Raw genomic sequence first — 24,138 nt, forward strand, 5'->3', positions numbered from 1 at the left:
TGGGAGGGCAGGGATTGAGAAGGAAGGGTTAACAGGAAACTTTCTAAAATGATGGAAATGTTTCCATAAGGGTGTGTGTTACACAGGTGTGCACATTTGTCAAAACTTGTCGAACTGTACACTTAAGATCAGTACATTTCACTGTATGTCATTATACCTGGATTAGAGAATGAATATCTTAAAAATATTGAGTCTTCTTATGCATGAATATAGTATAATCTCTATTTAGTTCTTTCATTTCTTTCAGTGATGTTTTGTAGTTTTCAGTGTACAGGTCTTACATTTCTTTTATCAGCTTTACCCCTATTTCATATTTTTTGATGCTATTGTAATTGGCATTATTTATTTCAATTTAAATTTTTTCATTGCTGAGAAATACAAATGTAATTGATTTTTGTATGTTGATCTTGTATCTTACAACCTTAAACTCACTTATCAGTTCCAGTAGCTTTTTTGGAGATTCCATTAAGTTTTCTACATGGAGGATCATGTCATCTATAAATAAACGCAGTTTTATTTCTTCCTTCCCAATCTGAATGCCTTTTTTTTTTTTTTTCTTTCTTTTTTGTCAGCTGGGATGCAAACCCTTGACCTTGGTGTTATCAGCACCATGCTCTAACTGAGTGAGCTAACTGGCCAGCTCTCCTTTTATTTCTTGTTATTGTCTTACTGCACTAACTAGAACCTCCTGTAAAAGGTTGAATAGGTGATGAGAGCAGACATCCTTGCCTTGTTCCCATTCTTACAGGGAAATCATTTAGTATTTCACCATTAAGTATGCTGTTAACTAAGGTTTTTGTAGATGTTTCTCATAGGCTGAGGATTCTGTTCCATTCCTAGTTTGCTAGGAGATATTATCAAACATGAATATGGGATTTGTATCAAATTAATCATTAGGAAAATGCAAATAAAATGCCAGTGAGATAACACTACATACCTACTAGAGTGGCTATAATTTAAAAGGCTGATCACATGAAGTGTTGGAAAGGAACTGGAACTGGAACAACTGGAACTCTGGTTCACTACTGGTGGGAATGTGGTACAACCACTTTGGAAAACAGTTTGGCAGTTTCTTAAAAATGTATTTACCCAAGAGAAATGAAAGCACATGTCCACACAAAGACCTGTATATGAATGTTCACAGTTGCTTTATTTGTCATATCCAAACATTGGAAACAACCCAAACATCCATCAACGGGTGAATGGGTAAACATTTGTGGTATATTCATACCACATACCAGAAATAAAAAGGAATGAACTATTGACACCTAAAATAATGTGGATGAATCTCAAAACAATTATGCTGAGTGAAAGAAACCAGACCAAAAAATATACTATGTGATTCTTTACATAAAATTCTTAAAAATGAAAACTAATCCAGAGAGAAAAAAAGTACATCAGTGGTTGCTTGGGGATGAGGGTGGGAAGTCAGGGAGAGGCAAGAGGAGGGATTACAAGGGGGTATGAGAAAATTTTCAAGGGTGAAGGATATGTCCATTATGATTGTAGTGATAGTTACACAGATATACACATATTTCAAAACTTATCAAATTGGTCCAAGGTTCAATCTCTATATCAGCCAGCCACCAAAAGAAAAAAAAAAAAAAAAAAATCAAATTGTACATTTTGAGTATGTGGTGGTATTATATGTTAATTATATCTTAATAAAGCTGTTTAGAAATAGAATAATAAAAACTTCAAGAGAATGTTAGTGTAACAAATCATGACTAAAAACATGTACACGGGGGCCAGCCCTTGGCTCACTCGGGAGAGTGTGGTGCTGACAACACCAAGTCAAGGGTTAAGATCCCCTTACCTGTCATCTTTTAAAAAAAAAAAACAAACAAAAAAACAAACAGAAAAAAAAAACATGTACACGTACCAGCCAGCTGCCAAAAAAATAAAGTACAAAATATTAAAAAATAAATAGTAATACTCTCAGATTATAACCATAGACAGTTAGCAAAGACTAACAGTAGCAGCTAAAGCTCTTGTCATAACATAGAGTGTCAAAAGTCAGGGTTATTCTTGATTTTTATATTTAGAGAAATGTCAGTTTAAAAAAAAAAAAGTATGGAGGAACTTCAAGTCCAGAAGATGCAACTCTGGTTAGCCACTGGGCGTCCCATTCTAAGAGACATCAGCACCAACCCATCATGAAGTGGCGGATGGACCCGCTGCTTCCCAAATTACAATCCTGTGACTCCTCCAAATACCCAGAACCAGGAAAGCATGTCGGCACCCCTCCCGGAGGACATGAGGCCCACCCAGTCTCCACACCCTTGTCTGCAGCATCCCTGCCTCTTGTTGTTTACACCTAACTATAACAACCAGTGATCTCTTACTCCAGTACTACACTTCATAGCTTCACACCCACCCAGAGCTTAGAACCTCATTGCCCATAAAGGCAGTGATTGGCTGCCTTCGAAATGGAGCGGGGTACCAACACATTCCCTCACACTGCAGGACACCCCCCTTGGGAAAGGCAATAAAATACAGGCCTTTGGGCCCAGGCTTGGACTCCTCCACCTCACCTGACTGCTGTGGCTAATCAGTCACCAGGTTCTGTTGAACCTATCCTGTCTGTGTCTTCCTTCTGGGATTCTCACTGGAAGGTAAACTCCCTGATGGCAGGGACCATGTCTCTCCCGCAGTTGTGTTCCTAGCTCCTAAAGCCATGCTGGCCCACAGTGGGTACTCAGAAAATAGACATGATGGGATGTGAGACAGTACTACAAAAGTCACGCTGGAATCAAGTGGGTGATTCTATCACACAGTGTGTGTTTCCTTACCCCGAACCAGGAGGTTCTGAGCCAGCTCCCGGGGCCTGGTACTTCTGCTCCACTTCTAGCATTAAGCCAGTTTCCTTGGTGGCAATATGCTCTGTCTCAGGTGGGCTGGGTCAGAAACCAGGTTGAATGCCACCACCAATCCATCTGCTTTCCAGCAATCTGATCTCCTTCAGCCTTTGCTACTTATTTCTTGGAATCTTGCAGAAGCCTCTTGGTTTGCCCCTTGGGCTCTAAGTTCTCCCTGTTTGATTACATTCTCCCTACCCCTCTTAAAACCATCAATGTTCCTCCTTCAATCTTCTTAGCCAGACATTTAAGGCCTTCCATTCTGAGTCTGCTCTGTCTCCCTGGCCTTGTCTGGCCACTTGCTGCCACTCTGCCCTCCTCCCGCACATCACTTGCTGGTCAACAGCCTCAGGCTCTCCCACTCCATATGTGGGCTCCCATCACCTCCTCTCCTATAGAGCTGGTAGGGGCTGGGCATACAAAGAAGGCACCAGACCTTATGGCCCAGAGTATGGACTTTATAGCAAGACAAATCTGAGCTCAAATTCCAGCTCTCACAGTTAATAATTTGCAGCACCAGTTGGGTGAGTTATATAGTAACCTCTCTGAGTATGTTTGTTCATCTTTAAAATGGGGATAGTTTGGGCCGAGCCTGTGGCGCACTTGGTAGAGTGCTGCGCTGGGAGCGCGGCGACACTCCCGCCGCGGGTTCGGATCCCATATAGGAATGGCCAGTGCGCTCACTAGCTGAGTGCTGGTCACGAAAAAGACAAAAAATAAATAAATAAATAAATAAATAAAATGGGGATAGTTTGTGAAGATCGAGCCAGGAGTGTAAAAACACCAGCATGGTGCCTGCAAGAACTAGGCACTTTGATCAGCTCTGATCTTTGTTGTTATATGCTTTAATTTGCTCAATATATCTTTGTTGGGGACACCCCTGAGGGGTCCTGTGAGGGGTTCCAGTCTCAGGCCACAGTTGCACTAGTTGCCTCTGGGGCCCTTGCTCTTTGGGGCTCCTCTCACAGTTGCTGGCCAAGCCCCCTACCCCACCCTTCCTCTGCTTTATATTCGTCCCAGGTTTATGAACCAAAGACCTTACTTCCTACACTCACCAAACTTGGCCCCAGTGACTTTTGGTCATTCCCATGACAGGGATTGTTCACAAGCATCTGCTCCAGGCTTCAGAGTGGGATTTCCAAGCAGCAGTGGCAGAGCCCAAGGGACAAGGGGTCAGTGCTCACCTGGGTGTGTGGGTGGCTGGAGTGTCATGAGATCCCAATCTCCCTTCCTCAAGGTCCCAAGGGAGTTATCCTTGGCACTGACTTCATGTTCCCTGGAACCCTGGGGTACACCTCCGTCTCTCCTCTAGACTGACAGCCCTTTGAGCAACGGGCCTGTTCTTTGTGTCCTCAGTGCCTGGCACCCAGCAAGGTGGTGGCAGAAGAGGATGAGGAGATTTCAGCAGAAATGTGCAAAGTTCAGTTTGGATGACATTGAAACTGTAATTTCTTTGGTTGTCCCCTTATTTGTGAAAATTGACAGAATTTGTGGAATGAGAACATAGCCAGGACCAGAGTTGGGGTGCTCAGGCTTGGCCTGAGAATAGCAAGGAACCGTGGGACTTAGTCCCATGGTCCATAGGAATGTGGCAGAAGGGGCCCTGGTCAGGAGTCAAATGGATCATGCTTAACTCTGAGCAATGACACTTACTAACCCTCTAACCCCGGGCAAATTGTTCTGCTTCTCTGACTTCTCTGCATCTGCTAAATACATATGAAAATGCTCTCCTTGCCCATTTCATGAGGTAGCTGTGAAAAACCTAGAAGAAATTTGGAAATTGTAAAAGGCTATATAAATAAAAGGGACACTTGCTGGTGGCACTTTCTGTGGATTGTTGAGTCTTTCTTAGGGCCATCCAGAGGGCAAGACCCTCAGGCCCCGAGCCCACTGCCAATGTAATCAGGCCTGTTGCCTGTGAGATGCAGGCATATGTCAACCTCTGCAGGATACATCCAGCCCAGGTGGGAGGCAGAGCAGGGGCCCACAGCCACCAGGACACCCCAGGCCCTTCTGAGCACCACAAAGGCTGAACTGGTGTCAGGGAAATGAGAGAGACCCAGCTTTGAGCGTGTGCTCCAAGGAGGTTTATTAGTATCCACACTGGGGAGCCAGGTTCTTGCCCAGGACAAGGGGATGAGAGCATCCAGACAGGAAAGCAAGGCCACCACAGGCGACAGGCCTGGCACCCATGGGAGAGTGATGTTTCTGCTGCAAGCACAGCCAATTCACCCTCCTTTGCCCTGCCTTTCTCCTCCTGAAGAGGTAGGGGTGTCCTCTGCATGGAGAAAATGAGGTCCCCAGAGACTTCCCGACTTGCCCAACATCAGCCAGCCCCCTCAGAAATCTGGATCCAGGCTCCCTGTCTGCTCCCCCACCTTGGCCAGGATCAGGAACCGCACATCCTGCAGAGTCAGCCCTACCCTGACCCAGGCAGCCTCCGGCTCACTCCTAAACCTGATGACTAAAGTCTGGAGTGGATAAATTCTATCAGGTTCTCCAACTGCTCCTCCAGGTGCTGCTCATCTCCGTGGTTCTCAATGATCCAGTCAAAGCTTCCAAAGTTGTCCAGGCCGCACTCTGACTCACCATCATCGACCCCTGTGGAGGAGGCATGGCGAGGTCAGGCCCCAGCCCCCAAGGCAAACACCAGGCACCAAGGTCTGCAGGCCCCAGATGGAGTGGGCCCTATCCTGACTTCTCCTCTGCTACCCCAGAGCCAAGCTCTACCAAATCCAGAAGGCACTTCCCCCCTCCCTCTGAAACACTGTGATGGCAAGCTTAGCAGCCACAGCCACCTGAGCCCCCAGATGGTCCCTGCTAACTTGACTCTTCACTTGCCACTGCCTACAGAGGGCAGATTTGGTCATCTAAAACCACAGACAACCCAAAGGGGCATTGTATTTTCATTTTAGGTCAAGGTGGTTGAGTCCACTTTTATCCCTAAATTTGTCTGATTGAATCCCCTTGGGAGGCAGTGTGAGCCAGGGATAGAAGCAGAGGGCTGAGAGTCCAGCTCCTTCCCTCACTCTTTGTGACCTTGGGAAAGAGATTTAAACTTTTTGGGCTGCTGCCCTCATCGGACCATGGGTATGGCAATAACAGTTTCCACCTGGTGGATTTGCTGTGATGACAAAGTGAGATGTGTACAAAGTGTGTGGCCAGGAGATGAGCAGCTGTTAATAGTGGTCATACCCAGTGGACCTGAACTTCTCCAAGGCGCAGTGACCTAGGGTGGGAAAAAGGCCTAAGTTGTGCCTCTGAACTGCCCACAGAGCAGGTCCTGTTACAAAGGTTTGTACCACTGAAGCTTCTAGGGGAGCTCCTCTCTGGCTGCCACTACTGTATTAATCAAACAGGAGTGAGGTTTTCAAGCTTGTGCCCTCTGCCCACAGTTAGCCCCCCACCAGGCTGGAAAGCAAAGGTGAAGAACCATGGGATGGGTCCCAATCAGACCTCCAGAGAAGCCACTGGCGTTGAGAAGACAGCCCAGATAAGGAGACCAGGCCAAGGTCACAGGAGAACCTTCACTCCCAAGGACAACCTCTGCCAACCCACTCCCTAATCTGGAGGCCCGGCACTCCTGAGCCCCCGGCCTCAGATTCTCCTTTATAATCCATCACTCATTCCCCACAACCTGCCAGGGAGAGAGCAGGAGACCTAGAGCAGAGGGTGGGTAGCCTGTGCCCTACACATGGGGTGGCTGACCTGAGTGCTGAGCCTTGGGGATCAAAGTCATGAGCAGCTCACCTGGTGTGAACACCCAGCCACGCTGCTGTCGGGTCTGCTCCAAAGCTACCACACGGACCGTCTGTGTTGAGGCCCCATAGGTCTCCTGAAACCATTGGATGTCAGATACCCTCCGTGTGTCACTTACCAGCTGCAGGATAGGGAAACAGATAGGTGATCAATAGGAGAGGGTGCTGGAGGTGAGGGGAAGTGGGAGACTACAGAACCCAGAGCAGTGGTGCAGCTCCACCCCCATCATTATGAACATGTCAGCAGCATGTCTTCTTTTTACATTCATTGAACACATGCTATGAGTGCTGATTACGTGGCAGATGGTACTGCTGACATGTTTATTCACCTAATCATTAAACAAGTTTTGGAGGGGTTTCTATTTTTTTTTTTGGTGGCTGGCCGGTATGGGGATCCAAACCCTTGACCTTAGTGTTATAACACTGCTCTCTTACTAACTGAGCTATCCAGCCAGCCCTAAACAAGTATTACAGCAAGCACCTACTTTGTGCCAGGCACTGTGCTCAGTGCTGAGGATAGAGTGGTGAGCAAAACCACTTGTGCCTGCCCTCTAGGAGCGAATGGTCTAGTGGGAGACACAGACACTGAACAAGCAGCTTCACAAATAACAGTGTGATCACAGAGCACATTGACAAGCATCCCAACCTCAACACAACCGAAACTCAACTCTTGATTTCTCTCCAATCTTGTTCCTCCCACACCTTCCTTGTCTCAGAAAATGATAACTCAATTTGTCCAGCTACTCAGAACAAAATCCTTGGTACAATCCTGTATCCTCACAGTCCATCGCCAACCAACCCATCAACAAATCCTATTGGCTCCATCTTCAAAATATGTGCACTCTCCACTCTACCACCACTCTGAGCCCAGCCACAGTCACTGTGCCCGTGTCACAGACAGATCCTCTATCTGGCCTCTCTACTTCTGCTCCTGCCTTCCCAGCAGCCAGGGTGAGCCTTTTAAATCTTAAATCAGATCGTGTCTCTCCTGTGCTCCAAACCCTGCAATGACTCCCCATCTCACTCAGATTAACATCCAGGCCCTTCCAAAGGGCCTGCCCTATCTGATCTTACCTCCTACCACTCACCCTCACCCATTCTGGCCCCAGCTCTTCCTCAAACACAGCAGGCACATGCCCTACTCTGGGCCTTTGCACTCCCTGCTCCCTCTTTCTGGAAGGTTACTTCCCCAAATAGCTGTTCAGCCTACTCCCTTATTTCCTTCAGGTCCCGCTCAGATGTCATTGTAACAGTGAGGCCTTCCCTGACACCCTTCGTAAAACAGGAGCCCCTCCCCAGCCTCCTTATAGCCTAGATTTGCTTTATTTTGCTCCTCAGTATTTCTCTCCACCTGACATAATCTATATTTATTTTGTACCTACTTTCCCACCCCCAACTATAACATAAGTTCCTTGGGGGCAGGGACTTCATCACATTTTTGTACCAATGTATCCCCAGAACCTGGAACCATGCCAGGCATCATTAGGTACTCAATATTTACTGCCAGAATGAATGAGGAAGGAAAGGGGTAGGGTGTTACGGGAGCATCTGTCAGGGAGCACCGGTTAGGACTTGGATATCTGGGAAGGCGTCCCTGTGGAGGTGACATGTAAACTGAGCAGGAGCTAAACAGATGAAGAGAGAAAGAAAGGGCAGTCCAGCAGGTGGAAGAACATGTGCCCATGCCCTGATTCCAGAAGGAGCTAGATTCATTTGAGAAAGAGAGAGGCCACTGTAGCTGCAGCTGAAGGAGTAAGGAGGCTAACAGGGGAGCAGGAGCTGGATCATACAACTCCCAGAAGTATACGTTAAGGACTAGGATTTTGTTCATAAGAACAATGGGAAGCCACCAAAGTGTTTTAAACAGAAAGACTGACATGACTTGGTTTATGTTTTTAAAAGGCCTTTCCGGCTGTTGTGAAGTGAATGAATCACAGAAGGCAAGAGCTGAAGCCGAGGACCAGGGTGGAGCTACTGCGATTGTCTGGGTGAGAGATGGTGAGGCTTGGACTAGAGTGATGGCAGTGAAGACACAGAGACACGGACACAGCGGAGGGCTGGGGAAACCGGTTTTCTTCACGTTGCCATGGGGCCCTCTTACCCAGACGGGCTGGGACACGCCCTCCACAATCTTCCTGCAGAAGAAGCCTGGGTCGGCCTGGCGCTTCTCCTCCCCCCAGCGGATCATGTCCTTCCGATAGGCCTCCTTGTAGGTGCTGGCATCCAAGAGTCTCTGGAGGTTCAAGCCGTGCTCCTGCCCAAAGCACATTATGTCTATTCCACCAGCCTTTCAACTTCCCTGGTCTCTCCTAACACAAGGAATAGCCATCCCTGTCCTCATCACCTCTTCCAAGGCCAATGCAAGGACTTATGAGTTTTCAGCCAGGACAAAGGTCTGCAAGGGAAAAGGCCCTAGAAACTAAATATCCTAGTCACTGGCAGATGGAAAAAAGGTCTTGGAATAATCCAGAAATTGTTCCAATTTGTCTTTGAAATGTGCGACACGGTTTTCTCTTTTGCACATTTTACCTTCCTAATTATTTCTGGCTTAAACTAATCCTCAAATTAGTTTGTATGAAAATCTGAAAAAAACTGCATTTCATGTCCTCCGTTTTGGCATCATTTGCTCCCAGCCCAAGTTGCAGGAAGATTGTGTGTCTCCCTCCTCTCCCCTACATGCCCTTTCCATCCTCAAATTCCCGACACCTTTACTGAAACATCATTACTCCATTTGGCTCCGGTCACTCCAAGGGCTTCCCACACCCAGAGAAGCCCTCAGGCAGAATGGATTACTATGACCATCCTGGGGAGCTGCCTCCAGACCTGGCCTCCCCTTCTCCTGGGAAACTGATAAGCAGAGGGTCCATCAAGAGGGCCCAGGACAGGAAGGGGACTGAAAAGTAACACCCTCTTCAGGTTCTGGCCCCCCTACTAACTCACTGCAGCAAGACCTTCTGCTCTCGGGCTCTCAGTTTCCTGATCACCCCCCCGCTTGCTCCCTCTTTTCTGAGGTGAGGTCAGCAGCCACCTCCTGCTATGATCTGGTTTCCCTCCAGGAGCACCACGGTTTGCTTGTCAGTCATAGTTTCCATTGTGACTTAAGAAATCAATGCATTAACATTTCATTTTGGTTTTGTTTTTTAATGGGAGTGGGAATGGAGTAGTACTGGACTTCCAAACAGCAAGGGCAGACTGGCCTATCGGAGTCTCCTAGCGAAGTTTTAAAAATGCACACTTAGCTCAATTGGTGAGAGCACTGTGTTATATAACACCAAGGTCAAGGGTTTGGATCCCCATGCTGGCCAGCTGCAAAAAAAGGCAAACTTGGGCTGGCCCGTGGCTCACTCGGGAGAGTGTGGTGCTGACAACACCAAGGCCACGGGTTCGGATCCCATATAGGGATGGCCAGTTGCTCACTAGGTGAGCATGGTGCTGACAACACCAAGTCAAGGGTTAAGATCCCCTTACTGGTCATCTTTTAAAAAAAAAAAAAAAAAAAAGCAAAGTCCTGCCCCTTTCTCCCCTTCACCCTCCTACCCCATCCCCCACCCCCACCCAGTCTGGCTCAGTAAGTCTAGAGCAGGGCCTGATCTGAGAACTTTGGAAGTAGATCAGTGGTTTTGAAACTGCTCCCTGGAGGACTTTTAAAGTGCCCAGCCCCATGGGAAGGCTGATTACCTCCCACTTTGCCCTCTTCCTACTCCCCCTCCCTCCCAATCAGAGTCTCTCCCAGTCTGTCTCTTCGATACAAGGAATTTCTGCATTCAATTTCTTTTTTTTTTTTAAAAAAAAGATGACCAGTAAGGGGATCTTAACCCTTGACTTGGTGTTGTCAGCACCATGCTCTCCCAAGTGAGCAACCGGCCATCCCTATATAGGATCCGAACCCGTGGCCTTGGTGTTATCAGCACCACACTCCCCCAAGTGAGTCATGGGCTGGCCCCTGCATTCAATTTCATTTAGGAAAGGTTCCTGCTAAAAAAGTTTGAAAACCAGGGCTGGCTCGTGGCTCACTCGGGAGAGTGCAGTGCTGATAACACTAAGGCCACGGGTTCGGATCCTATATAGGGATGGCTGGTTGGCTCACTGGCTGAGCATGGTGCTGACAACACTAAGTCAAGGGTTAAGATCCCCTTACTGGTCATCTTTAAAAAAAAAATTTTTTTTGAAAACCACTGAACCTGGTTATCCCCATGATCCTTCCATCTGCCACCCTCTGAATGGGTCTGCTCAGCTGGTGAGAGAACACCCAATGGAACAGGACAATGTTTCCCATGGAGGTAGGGCTGTCGTATAGAAGGGGGCACAAATTCATTTTGTGTGGCCCCAGTGGCCAGATTCAGGCCAACTGACTGAGTGGCCATGACCACAAGTCCCTGGAAGGGTGCACCTAGGGCCAAAATGTAGGTGACCAGCAGGCTCTTCACTGTGTGGGAAGCTGATCTCACCCTCCAGTTTCCCTTTCTGACGTCTAGATTCTGAGAGTTCCTATTCGTTTTTTTTAAATCCTACTTTAACAATCCTAATTTTTTTAATCAACATGGTTCAGAATCCAAAAGATACCCATTCATTTACAGTGAAAAATCTCTCTGCCACCCCATCCCCTCACCAGAGGCAATCAACGGTGCAGTCTCTTACGTATCTTTCCCAGGCAGTGCAGGGACAAATCCCAAGCTCGTGCAACAGTGCTCAACACAACCCAGGCACCCCATAAATATTTGGTGAATAGCTGAACATACAAGCAAATATGTTCATAATTCTTCGTTACAAAGTCCTTCCCAGATTTCCTTTTCAGTTTTATACAAATGTAGTATTCTCTACACATTGTTCTATATCTTTTTTTGTCTGTTTGTTTTTTCATTTAACAATATATCTTGACAACTCCCATAACTGGATTTCTAAGGGCAGAATTCCAGGCCTTTTGTCAGGCCAGCTTTGGGGAAGAAGGTGATGTGAGGTGTCATATCTTTTGAGTAAGGGGACATGTACAGATCCTTACTCATCACATGGCATCAGAGCTGCCACCTCAAGTGTCTACAGCTTTTCCTAGACAAACTTTCTTGAACATGCCCTGGTGAGGCAGCCTGGAGTGAGTGAGGCTACTGGGAAAGAAGCTTAAGCTGAAAATGCCCCCACAAGGCCCACCCACAAAATACTAAGAGGAGGCCACCACCCTGCCAGCAACAATCACAGGGACTGTGCCAGTGACTCAAGTGGCAGCCATAGCTCCAAAGCCCAGGAGCCAGGTCCTCTCAGCCTACGAGATGCCACACAGCCACTACCTACCTGAGCGTACTGCTTCTTGAGTGGACCAGAGAGCCGGAGGACAGCACAGACATCAGCTCCAAGTCTGTGGGACAGGGAAATCAGAATCCCATGAACCAAGACCCTCCAGCAGCTTCCTGGCCCTGGAAGAGGAGTCCCATTTCTACTGCTGGTATTTATGTGACCTGGCAGGCCTCAACTGCCCTGATCCTATTTCCTCAACTATAAAATGGAGAAAACAGTTTCTGTTCTGTCTCCATACAGGATTATTATGAAAGTCAAATGAATATAAAAGATCCTTGGGCCGGCCCGTGGCTCACTCGGGAGAGTGTGGTGCTGATAACACCAAGGCCACGGATTCGGATCCTATATAGGGATGGCCGGTTCGCTCACTGGCTGAGCGTGGTGCTGACAACACCCAGTCAAGGGTTAAGATCCCCTTACCGGTCATCTTTAAAAAAAAAAAAAAAAAAGAATATAAAAGATCCTGAAACTAACAGGCAAAGCCTATAAAATTATAATTACAGTGTGAACATCCAGACCTGGTGATATTCTGGCTGGATTAGTTTACTTCTTGAACCCTGAACTACTTTCTCTCATAGCCAGGGGTATCACAGTCACAAATGACTTGGTCACCACAACATAAATAATTCCTTCATTCAGTTATTCAGTTCACTTACCCAAACATTTAGTGAGTACTATATTTAACCCAGGTGATACAAATGTGAATAAGAGTCATGATTCCTGCCCTGGCCAACATGGTAAGGTAAGAGTTTATATTTCCATGTTTCAGATGAGGAAACAGTTTGAGAAAGGAGGATAGACTCACACAAAGAAACACTGTAAGCAATGAAGCCAATATCAGTAAAATAAAAGCAGACAACATTTCGTTCCTGAGCCTAGGTGCTAAGAATTGTCCTAAGCCCTTCACATGCACTGTCCCATTTAATCCTTACAACCACCCTATTAACATTCCCATTTTACAGATGACAAAACCAAGGCACAGAGTGGATAAGAAACGTACAGAAGGCCACACACTAATAAGGGATTTGAATCTCAGCAGCCTAATTCCAGAGCCTGTGCTTCTGACCACTATTTGACTTCTGTGTTTTGGGGTAAAAAGAGATGTAAACTTGAGAAAAGGTGGTGAGATACTTGGTGGTGAAAGATTCAGGTGGTGACTTCTGCCCTGGGCTCCCCCACAACCCCTGGGAACCCCTGTGGTACCCAAAAGCAGCCTCCTGGTACCCCATCACACAGGCCTTCAAGAGGAGAGGAGTCCCACTCCACTTTTTCCCTGCTCCTCTGCTCTTCTAGCCATGTCCCAGCAAAAATGCTCCCACACAGAATACCTTGCTTCAAGAGAAAACACTGAGCTAAAGGTATTATTTTTATTCGGAAAGGACGTGAAGTAAAGCAAAAAGAACCCAGTCTGTGGAGCAATACAAAGCTGAACTTGAATCCTGGATTGGTCACCTGCTTTGTGTCCCTGGCAAGTCTTTTGTTTGTTTTTAACTTTCAGAGCCTCAGCTTCTTTATCTGTGAAATGGAGATGTAAATAATATCACACAATAACTAACAAAGAGGTTATAAGGAGTAAATTAGATAATATGTACACACAGTGCCGGGCACATAATAAAGGCTCAATAAACGCCAACTATTAGGTGCTGTGCTGGGCAAGGATCCTGTCTTTGGAATTAGACACACTGGGGTGTGGTTTTAGACAAATCCCTTATCTGCGCCTCGTTTTCCTCATCTGTGTCAAGAGGATTAGGAATGTTATACAGGAAGTGCCTTTGTAGTAACTGTTATTAATGCCTCTTGGAGAGAGAGGCCTACAGCTTCAGGTCTTTGGAGGGGTGGTCACCTGGTTCTTTGAAGCACACGTGTGTAGACTGCAGTTTTACGTGATAGTGACAATTCTCCACCTTCCCCAGCCCAGTGCTCCTCCTGACCTGCAACCGGAGGACCCTTACCCCAAAGCACAGTCCATCACACCCAAACACGCCCCTCGTGTCACGTGATGCGGAGAGCTCCCCTTCCTCCTTCCCCGCCCCACGGACACCTGGTCTGCAGCGCCTCGGTCACAAAGTCCTTCCCAGATTTCCTCTTCCCGCTGAACAGCAGCACCAGCCGCGGGGAACTTCCCAGGGGAGCCATGGGGCCGCCACGGTTTGCGATCCCTAAAGCTGACACTTCTCCCCACCCCTTAAATCGGGCCACCCGTCACGAAATGGACGTGGCCACTAGATGGAGCGGCAACAAAGAGGGATTGAGCCCTCTCTTCTCCACAGCTGTAGAAAAGACTGACAGCCCGCACATGTGCTCTGTACATGTTAATTCACGCCTAAGCAAATACGGAAAGACGGAGAAACAAGTTTATTCTTAGTGCAGCCTTCTTCCCTAGAGAGGCTCCCCTACACTACTCACATAGAACAATCCAGCCCCGCCCAGAATCTTACATCACAGCCCCGCCTTCTTAACTGACACCGCGGGCCCAGCTGGATGCAACCACTCTCCTCTAAGGGGGATAACGTCTTAAAATTTCCTAAGGTGAACCTCACATTGCCCTCCATTCAACCCTGCAAACATTACTAAAAAAAAAACAGTCAAAGTGGTAATGTTGAAGACGTTTTCAAACTGCCTGTTTATTTGTGAATTATAATGCATGTGCTAAAGCAAATCTTAATTTCCCCCACAGTAAAAATGGATCTTTCTGCAGACGTAACGAGGCGATGATTCTATAGGGTTGTCTGGTGACGTCACCATGAGGGCGTGACTTAGTCGAACACTTGCTATTTTATTGTCAGACAGGTTTTATAACTGAAGAAGCCGCTAAGATTTGCCCTATAAGCCCAGCGAGAAACCTTTCATCCTTTTCTAGCCGCAGCCTTCTCTCCAAAGGTTTCCGGAGGCTAGAGAGCTTCGAATAGCGTGGGTGATATCAATAACAAAAGTTAAAAGGGGACTTTGAAGCCACCCTGGACGAGATTACCCAGTTTTATCTGCAGTCCAGCTCCCATCCAGGAGTTGGAGAGGCGGGATTAAAGGTGGTAATCTGTTCCTTCCCTGAATTCCTAGTTCTGCCTCTGCCCACAGCAGCTGACACCCAGTCCCAGTTGATTAAGTAGAGTTGTCTTTAGCTATGTCGCTGCCCTGCATTTTTCTGAGTGTGTCAGAACAGAGCCTGCAACCTATTACTGCCTCCATTTTATAGGACTACAAAGTCGTGTAAAGAGAAAAAGTGAATTATAGACACCTACTTTAGGAGAAATGATTAATTCTCTGAATATTGAAAAGAGGCACAAAGAGTGGTCAGATGCAAAAAGAATTAACTTAGGGTCTTTTTTTTCTAAGCATTGAAGAAAGTACTGCACTCATCAGTGCACTTAGAATTCAGCACAGAGTGGAAAGAGCTTTCACACTTTGCAGGAATGTGAACTTCAGCAAGTCACTCCCAAGTTTACCATTGATAATGCCCACCTCACATGGTTGTAGTAAAAAGGAAATGAAGAAAATATATGATAAAGTACAATAAAATACTTGAGAACTTACTCTGTTCTAAAGTACTCTTCAAATGTAAGGGGTTATTTATTCTTAGCACCTTGTGATTTTAGTTTTTAATTCAACACAGGATCAGATTTCCCATCTGATCTTCAGTAAACATTTATTTAGGACTCCGCTGAAAGCCCAAATCTCAACTCTGCCAGCAGAGAGTAGGGTAGAATAACTCCACTCTCACTTTCCTGCTTACTTGAGTCACCACTAGGAAAGGAGTCAGAACTTCCTCCCACAGTCTCTTCCCTCACCTGACCCAGTCTATCTCCCCCATTCCTCCCTCCCCAACCCTGGAATCAAGCTCCCTAGAATTCCCAGTCAGTGATCAGAAAATTTCCCCCATATCCTAGCCTCTTCTCAGAAGTTTCCCTCCTGCAGCCTGTCTCAACTGATCTGACTGCCCTTTCACGTGGAGGCTTTTTATTCTCACCCAGCCCTTTTACCTCAGCATAGACTTTGAGTCTGTGGCTTCCCTCCCTCCTTCCCTCCCCATCACCATTTCCAGACCATTGCTCTCTCTGTCTCTTAAAAAACTGACTCCTCTAAGGCTCACTGGGCTGCCTTTTTCCCCTCCTCAGCATTGACAACCATCAATCCTGGTGGTTCATTCTCATTTACTGAGATTTAGCCACTGGCTGCCAGTCTCCTCCACCCAGCTCCCGTCATCATTCTCAGTGACTTCACTGTTCCCCTAGCCAGCCCATCCACCACCCTGCTGCTCAATTCCTTGGCCTCAGCTGTTCAAAGCCTTTTTCCTCCTCTTCTCCTCAGACACCAGCTCCTGTGGACACACCCTGGGCTTTCTCATCACCAAAAGCTGTTCAACCTGCAGATTCACATACTCAACCCTTCAAGGTCACTTGTTCAAATATTGCCCAAAGCAGTGCTTCCCTCCCAAGTCGACCACTAACCCATAAAACTATATTATATAAATCTGTTCTGCCTTCCTTCCACCACCAAGATGAACGTCAAACAAATTAATGTGTGGAAAGTGTAAGCTGTAGAGCGCTGCACAAGTATAAGACACTATCTGAAGGCTGGATGCTGGTGAAGGGGAGGCAGGAAAGAGGGGAGGAGAAGGACTGTCTGACAGAAGCAGCGACAACAGGGAGAAGGGAGTGGCCACAGTCCTTGGGGACCCAGATTGAGAGCCAGGGGTGTCTGACACCACTGCCTCATGGGAGTTTCAGGAAGATGATGCTTGAGGAAGCTGGTGCTGGCCTAGGACAACAGAGAGGTGCTTGCAGAACTCAGGAACACAATTACCCCTGAGAGTCACTCTCCACTAAAGGGGCAGCCCATTTAAAAAAGAGAGGTTTGCCTCACTAACTGAGAGGACAGCTTGGAAGTCAAATCGCAGCCTATTTAAAGGAATACTCCTCAGGCCGGCCCGTGGCTCACTCGGTAGAGTGCGGTGCTGATAACACCAAGGCCACGGGTTCGGGTCCTATATAGGGATGGCCGGTTTGCTCACTGGCTGAGCGTGGTGCTGACAACACCAAGCCAAGGGTTGAGATCCCCTTACCGGTCATCTTTTTAAAAATAAATAAATAAATAAAATAAAGGAATACTCCTCACTGTATTAACACAGACAGTTTGAGCCTGCAGGGGACTACCTCATCAGCTCTGCAGAGCCTAGAAGAGGGGGCAGCTGTACCTTGTCAGTGCCCCTCCAAACCCTGCCCAGGTGGAGGAGCCCTGAGCAAGGGGGTACCAAGGTCAACCCCCCAGGGCAAGCCTGTCTGATAGTGGAACCAAATGCCATCCATTCTGGCTCAGTAACACCACCAACTGCCCTTGCTTCAACTCCATGCTTCTGATTCCAGTTTATCTCCCCTGGCCAATGCCCAGCTGACCCAGGCATTCCCCTCTGCCAGTGCTTGTAACTGTAAATGTGGTTTCTGAATCAGTCCTCTTGAGTTTGATAACCATTGCTCCAGAGGCAATGGAGTCTGGAAGACAAGGGATAGAATGGGGTGGGAATTGTAAGGAAGTAATATAACATTGTTAACACCAAGATTAATAGTTCAGATCCCATACCAGCCAGCTGCAAAAAAAAAAAAGAAGAAAAAGTCATATGACAGGGAAAGAGAAGGGGAGGCTGAATCTTTGGGGACCTGATTGAAGATGTCTATTCATTTATTCATTCATTCATTCATTCAACATGTATATAAATATCTAAAATGTACCTGGTACTGCTAGAGACACAACAGTGAACAAAACAGAATTTGCTCTCAATGAGCATTCATTTTAGTGGGAAATAGGTACAAGATAGCTTAAAAATGGAGTACTGAAAATCTTTATTCCAAAATTGGAGAGGGAAGGTTGATATAAAGAAAATGGCTTGGGCCGGCCCATGGCTCACTGGGGAGAGTGTGGTGCTGATAACACCAAGGCCATGGGTTCGGATCCCATATAGGGATAGCCGGTTAGCTCACTTGGGAGAGCGTGGTGCTGACAACACCAAGTCAAGGGTTAAGATCCCCTTACTGGTCATCTTTTTTTTTTTTTTTTTTTTTTTTTGTCTTTTTCGCGTCCAGTACTCAGCCAGTGAGTGTACCGGCCATTCCTATATAGGATCCAAACCCGTGGCGGGAGCGTTGCCGCGCTCCCAGCACCGCACTCTCCTGAGTGCACCACGGGCTCAGCCCATACTGGTCATCTTTTTTAAAAAAAAAATAGAAAAGAAAAGAAAATGGCTCAAACAATCCCTCCTCATGTCACGTCCTTTGCCTGAAACACCCTTCCCATCTTTTTTGTGTGTAACAAACACCTACATGTATTTCAACACCTAGCTTGTCCTCCAGGGACCCTTCCCTGACTTCCCTTTCACTAGTCTGACTTAAATACCCATTTTCTATGCTCCTGATATACCCTGTGTTTATCCACATCATAGTATCTTATTCTATACTATAATTATCAATTTATTCATGTCTCTCCCCCCAGATAGCTAATAGTTCACATTTATTGAGTACTTACTATGTGCCAGAGCTTTTCTCACTTAATCAAAAAAGGAGATTGAGGACCGGCCCACGGCTCACTTGGGAGAGTGTGGTGCTGACAACACCAAGTCAAGGGTTAAGATCCCCTTACTAGTCGTCATTTTTTTTTTTTTTTTTAAAGGAGATTTAAAGATTTGCTTCAAAGTCAGGAGTTCTAAGTGGTGAAGCCAAGTCTGTCTAGTTCCAAAGCCAGACGTCTTCCAGGCCAGGACAGCCTGCTAGACACAGCAGGCCCGGCCCCCACAGGCAGTAGTAGCTCCTTCCCTGTGTTTCTCTCCCTAGCACTGTACTTAACACTTTAAGCAGTTGCTGGCATGGCCCAGGGCGAGTGCCCCATAAATGACTGATGAATAAATGAGTGAACAAATGAATGAGGGGCTCTTTGGGAGAAAGTTGTGAGGCCAAGACTTCACCTCTGAGGCTAGCAGGGCTCTTTGTGGGCGTCCTCAAGGATAAGCTCTCCTAACCCCATACCCAGTTGCTCAAGCTCCAAAGGCAGCTCCGTGAGGCCCTTTCCTCCCTCCCTCCATCCCAGTCCTCTGCCCACTTAGCCTCCCAGCCCTCCTCCTGCTGCCCCCCTGTGGCCACCACCAGACATCTCTGCAGAGGGAGCCAGAGTGATGTCACTGCTCAGGGACAGGATGAGGAAGAACCTGACTTGTAGTAAGCAGCTACTCCAGACCTCACCTCAGAGCCTAAATTCCAAGCTCAAAGGGCCAGAGAAAGGAGGTGAAGGGAGGGGAGGAAAGAGGAACAGAGAGGACTCTCAGCCATAGGTCAGCAACCCTGGGCTCTGGTCTCCACTCTGTCCCTAGCAAGCTTTGTGAGCTTGGACATGTCACTTCCCTCTCTGCGCCTCAGTTTCCACCTCTGAACAACAAGAGGTGGGACTGATGCTCAAGAAAGGCCCTTCCACAGCTGCCCTTCTCCTACCCACAAGCTGGGACCAATGAGGTGGCAGCTGGTGGCAGAGAGGAAGTGCCTCCAGGGCCAGGTGCTCAGGTAGCTGAGGTGGGGGGTGGATGGAGCACATAGACTTAGGCAGGAGTCAGCTAAAGAGAACACAGAGGGAGCTCAGATATTGCTGCCAACTTCTGAGTCAGCTGGGGGGGGAGGGAGAGGGAGCAGCAGTACCCACGTTTCAAATGTCCACCTGCCAGTGTCCTAGGAGCTGCCTAGGGCCAGTCTTCTCCCACTCACACTGTTTAGCTATGATGTGATTTTAGGCAAGTCACCTAATCCCTCTATCTCAGTTTCTTTATCTGTTAAATAGAGATATTCCTTCTCCAAAGTCTACTTCTTAGTGAGATAAAAGACATAGAAGTGCTTTGAGAAGTTACTATGGCCCTATGCAGATGAGAGGCCTCATATCACTGTTTCTGCACTAGTCCCTCCCCACAAAGCTGTCTCAGGGAGGGCCAATGGCCACATTCCAGATGAGCAAGCATTGATGGCCAGCATTTGACCCCTGGGTGACAGACCTTCTGAAGAGGGCCGTCTGTCACTTTCCTCTCCACCGCATGTGGCTTCAGCTTTCTGCCTGTCCTGCTCCAGCCAGACGATCCATCCCTTTGACTTTGAACAGGGTTTCAGTGATGACCTAAGTGGGTAAAGTCACTTCCCTCCCTTGTGTGCCTCCTCTCAGGCTCAGTAAAGGTAAGTGTCCCATGCTGGTAAGAACTTCTGCAAAGGGGTCCTGCCCTGGAGAGAAGGTGGGGGAGAGAAGAGCAAGGCCTAGGAGGCAGGGGTATGCACTGGAGGAGCAGAGAGGTGACCTGCCAATTGGTGGGCCCTATCCCTCGGCCCATATCCCACAAAATCAAGCCTCCTTCTCTACCCCCCTCCCCCGACTACCCACCTCCTACAAAACCAGCTTTGGCCTTTCCTCCCCCTCTCCCAGCATTGCATGAGGGTGTCCTATCACAAGGCTGGGAGTCTGAGTGTGTCCTTGACTCCTCCCTCTCCCCTGGCCCCCTCCCATCTAAGGCCAGTCCATTCTAATTCACTGCTCTAAATCAGGCCCCTGCCTTCTCTCTTCTGGGCTGTTCGCTGATCCCTCCCTATCTCCAGTTTCACATCTCTCCACTCCATCATTCTGGCTGCCAGCTATGCTGCACCCATGTGTATCTTCTTCATACAGGTGCCCCACATCCCTCAAATGCCTTCAGTGGTACCCCTCCCCATTTCCATAGTGAAGTTCCCACTCAGTCCTGCAGGCAGGACTGTGGGAGAATTTGCTCCCTCTGTGAACCATCTGACCACTGGCTGTTCCACCTTCTCCTCAGGCCTCACCTTCTTGCAGCTTGAAATCCCCTCCCCCATTACTATAATCCTATTACCCTTCAAGATCCAACTCAAAGGCCTCCGCCTCCTACCTCTTCACCCAGTTGGCAAACTCCTCCTGGCACCATTAAGAGAGTACTATTAAAATTCTGCTTCATGTTTAAGTAGTCCAGTGAGCCTCAGGGGCAAGGTTGAGAGCCCTACAGCACCCAGCACAGTGTTAAGACTTAAATGCTAGTTAGCATCTTTTCCCTGCCAGCTCCTGCTACATGTTTGGGAACCAACACCCTCTCCTCCCTTAACACTAGCTCCCAGATGCTCCCAGATTCCCCCTTAGAGATTAAGCAAAAGAAAAATAACCAGGGCCGGCCCGTGGCTCACTCGGGAGAGTGCGGTGCTGATAACACCAAGGCCCCGGGTTCGGATCCCATATACGGATGGCCGGTTCGCTCACTGGCTGAGCGTGGTGCTGCCAACACCAAGTCAAGGGTTAAGATCCCCTTACCGGTCATCTTTTAAAAAAAAAAAAAAAGAAAAGAAAAGAAAAATAACCACTATTTAGCAATAACAGGTATGTAAAAAGAAAAAATAAAAATAACTATTTTAATAGTACTCTACTATTTGCAAAGCCTTTTCATTAACCTTACAGTGACTCACAATCCTCACGACAACCTATAAAGAGGGGACTCTATAGCCTCCCCTTTAATGAGGAGAAAGCTAAGCCCTAAGCAAGGAGGGGCACCTTGCTCAAGGCCCACAGGTTGGCATTGTGGACCCCTAACACTCTGGGTTTTCTGACCTCAAACCTTGCTCAGGCCAAAGCTCTAGTTAGAAGACCTAAGCTGGGCCCCACCCGGCCCAGGATAAAGAACAGGTGAGTGGGGACAGGGTCTGCTTTGGTTCTACATTAAACCATTTAGGAGTGGGCAGACACCTATGCTGGGAGCCAGAGGCTACCAAAGAGATGGCAGCAACCTTAAGGGAGGCCTGTGAGGGGAGGGATAGGGAACTCAGACAAAATTCTTTTTTTTTTTTTTTTTAAAGATGACCGGTAAGGGGATCTTAACCCTCGACTTGGTGTTGTCAGCACCATGCTCAGCCAGTGAGCCAACCGGCCATCCCTATATAGGATCCGAACCCGTGGCCTTGGTGTTATCAGCACCGCACTCTCCCGAGTAAGCCACGGGCCAGCCCCTCAGACAAAATTCTGAAGTGGCTGACAAGGAGTTTATGTGGCTCAGGCAGTTGTGTGGTGAAGCAGGGAGGAGAAGGACCTGTTGCCTGGGTTTAGGGGAACAGCCCCCACCCCCACCCTGCAGAGTCTCTACCAGACCCCTGCTGTGAGCATGAGAAGGGGCCTGAAACATCTATGGCCCAGAACAAGGCCAGATGAAGAGACATTCCTGCATCAGGGTGGCCCTGGGAGGTTCCTATGGCAACAGCCAGCCAGTCCAGTGTCTGTCCTTGGGCCCTGGAGAGGAGGCGAGGAGTGGCTCTCAAAAGGAGCACATACCTCTGGACCCTCCAGGAGCTAATGGGGATGGTCAGGCCTGAAGGTGATCCTCCACCACCACCCCACCACACCTGTCGCCACAGGACAGGTGGAAGTGGAAGGCAGTGGGGAAAGACTGGGGCCTGGAGGTCCTGGGGAGGCAGGAAGGACAGGGGAGATTCTGGAGGAGGTAAGGGGCCAGAGGGGGCATTGGTGACAGAAGGCTAAGCTGAGGACACCAGGGAAAGGGTGGCTGGAGGAGGCTGGGCAGGGGTGAGGGCTGAAGAATGAGGCAGCGATTGGAGGGAAGAATGGAGGATGGGGGGATGGCTGGGAAATGAATTTTGGGGGCTGGCCAAAGGAAATAAAATTTTTCCATTTGCGAGTGGAAGGCCCAAGGAGGCTAGCCCTAACTCCAGTGATTCCCCCAAGGCACCCCAGAGCTGAGCTCTTAGGGCAACAGGCCCCTTCCTGGGCAAGCTTGGGGAGCTCCCAGAGGAAATGGCAGAAAGCCAGATACTAAAAATGCCACATGCTTAAACTGGAATAGCCCAACCCAGGGAGGCCAAACAGGGACATGCGCTAAGGTCCAGGAGCTGTCCCTAACTCCTGTGGAAAGTAGGCAGTGCTGTCACCTGGCTCCAGCCTCCCTTGACTTCTCATCTGCACACGCTGGCCCCACGGTTAAGAGAGAATCCCAGGATCTGGAATCTGGGGTCCTCCCTCTTCACCAATGGTGCATGGCTGTGATGGAGAGATGGGCCCCGTGACCTATGATGGATGTGAGGATCACCTCCCAAGGGCACCCCAGAGAGGGTGATCAGAGCGGCCAATGTCCCTGGTATCCTGGCCCTCCCCAACATATCCCTTGGGTTCATGGCTCTCTTTTTCTCTCTGATTTAGCAGTTTCAGAAACTTCCAGCTCAGCATATCTACTTCCTGAGTGGGTAAGGAAGAGGGGGTTTGGGGGAACCTCCCAGCCTCCCTGAGAGTTCATTATGCAAATGAAGGAAATGGGCCCTAGAAATGAAACTGAGAAGCCCTAAGAGGCCAGAGTGAGAGTCAACCCCCTATGAGAACTCAGGGAGGCCAGTTTGCAGCCCTCCCCTTGGCATCCCCTTCCCTAGGCCCAGTCCCTACCCCAGGACACTGAATCCTGCCTACCTTCTGGCCTGAATCTCTCAGCAACTCAGGTTTACCAGTCAGCTGCCCAGGCAGCAAGAATTTTAAGCACCTGCAGAAGGCAAGCAATGTGAACAGGGTAAAGCTAGGCTTCCTCATGAGGAACTGTGGCCCACAGAGCCTGAGTGCCACATCCAAGTCCTGGCCTTGGGCCAAACTGTATTTGCTCCTCTCAAACCCCACTCCTGAAATAAAAGACTCCTTCCTAAATCTCCCAGGCTCTATTACTGACCTTCTGCCCAAAAGGGATTTAAGTTTTTTTTGTTTTTTTTTTTGTCTTTTTCGTGACCGGCACTCAGCCAGTGAGCGCACCGGCCATTCCTATATAGGATCCGAACCCGCGGTGGGAGCGTCGCTGCGCTCCCAGCGCCACACTCTTCCGAGTGCACCACGGGCTCGGCCCAGGGATTTAGGCTTTTAAGGCACCTCTGCATTCCCAGTGCCTGTTTCTGGTACACAATAGACTTTATAAATGTCTGCTGTCCCATACCCAGCCTGCCCTGCCCCCATCCCACTCACCCCTGAATTAAATGAGCTAATACACCTAAAACCCTCAAACTGTGTTACATAAGCACTTGCTACATAATACAGAAATCTGTTACAGTACCCTTCTAGAGCCTGTAGTCCCTCCCCTCCTTACGTGATAACACTCCTCCGACCTGGCCTGAGCAGTCACATCACATTATTCTGCCTCCTGCCCTTGCTGGATTCCCAGGGTTGTCAAAAAACCCACTGTGCTG

General features: G+C 48.2%; 1 protein-coding gene across 2 annotated transcripts; it reads right to left on the minus strand.

Moving 5' to 3' along the window:
* Positions 1-4,922: 4,922 nt before the first annotated feature.
* PMVK (phosphomevalonate kinase) lies at positions 4,923-14,101 on the minus strand. Of its 2 annotated transcripts, XM_063106299.1 has the most exons (5): positions 13,947-14,101; positions 11,903-11,966; positions 8,718-8,870; positions 6,609-6,738; positions 4,923-5,459 (listed from the first exon to the last, which is right to left on the minus strand). In XM_063106299.1, exons 1-5 carry the CDS (start codon positions 14,039-14,041, stop codon positions 5,323-5,325), a joined length of 579 nt encoding a protein of 192 aa, XP_062962369.1. In that variant the 5' UTR covers positions 14,042-14,101; the 3' UTR covers positions 4,923-5,322. The 2 variants fall into 2 exon arrangements, with proteins under 2 accessions (XP_062962369.1, XP_062962370.1); XM_063106300.1 differs by lacking the exon at positions 13,947-14,101 and having other exon boundaries at positions 8,718-8,751; positions 11,903-11,955.
* Between the last annotated feature and the right edge of the window lie 10,037 nt (positions 14,102-24,138).

The sequence above is a fragment of the Cynocephalus volans genome, chromosome 8, assembly GCF_027409185.1.
Source record: "Cynocephalus volans isolate mCynVol1 chromosome 8, mCynVol1.pri, whole genome shotgun sequence".
NCBI classification, from domain to species: domain Eukaryota; kingdom Metazoa; phylum Chordata; class Mammalia; order Dermoptera; family Cynocephalidae; genus Cynocephalus; species Cynocephalus volans.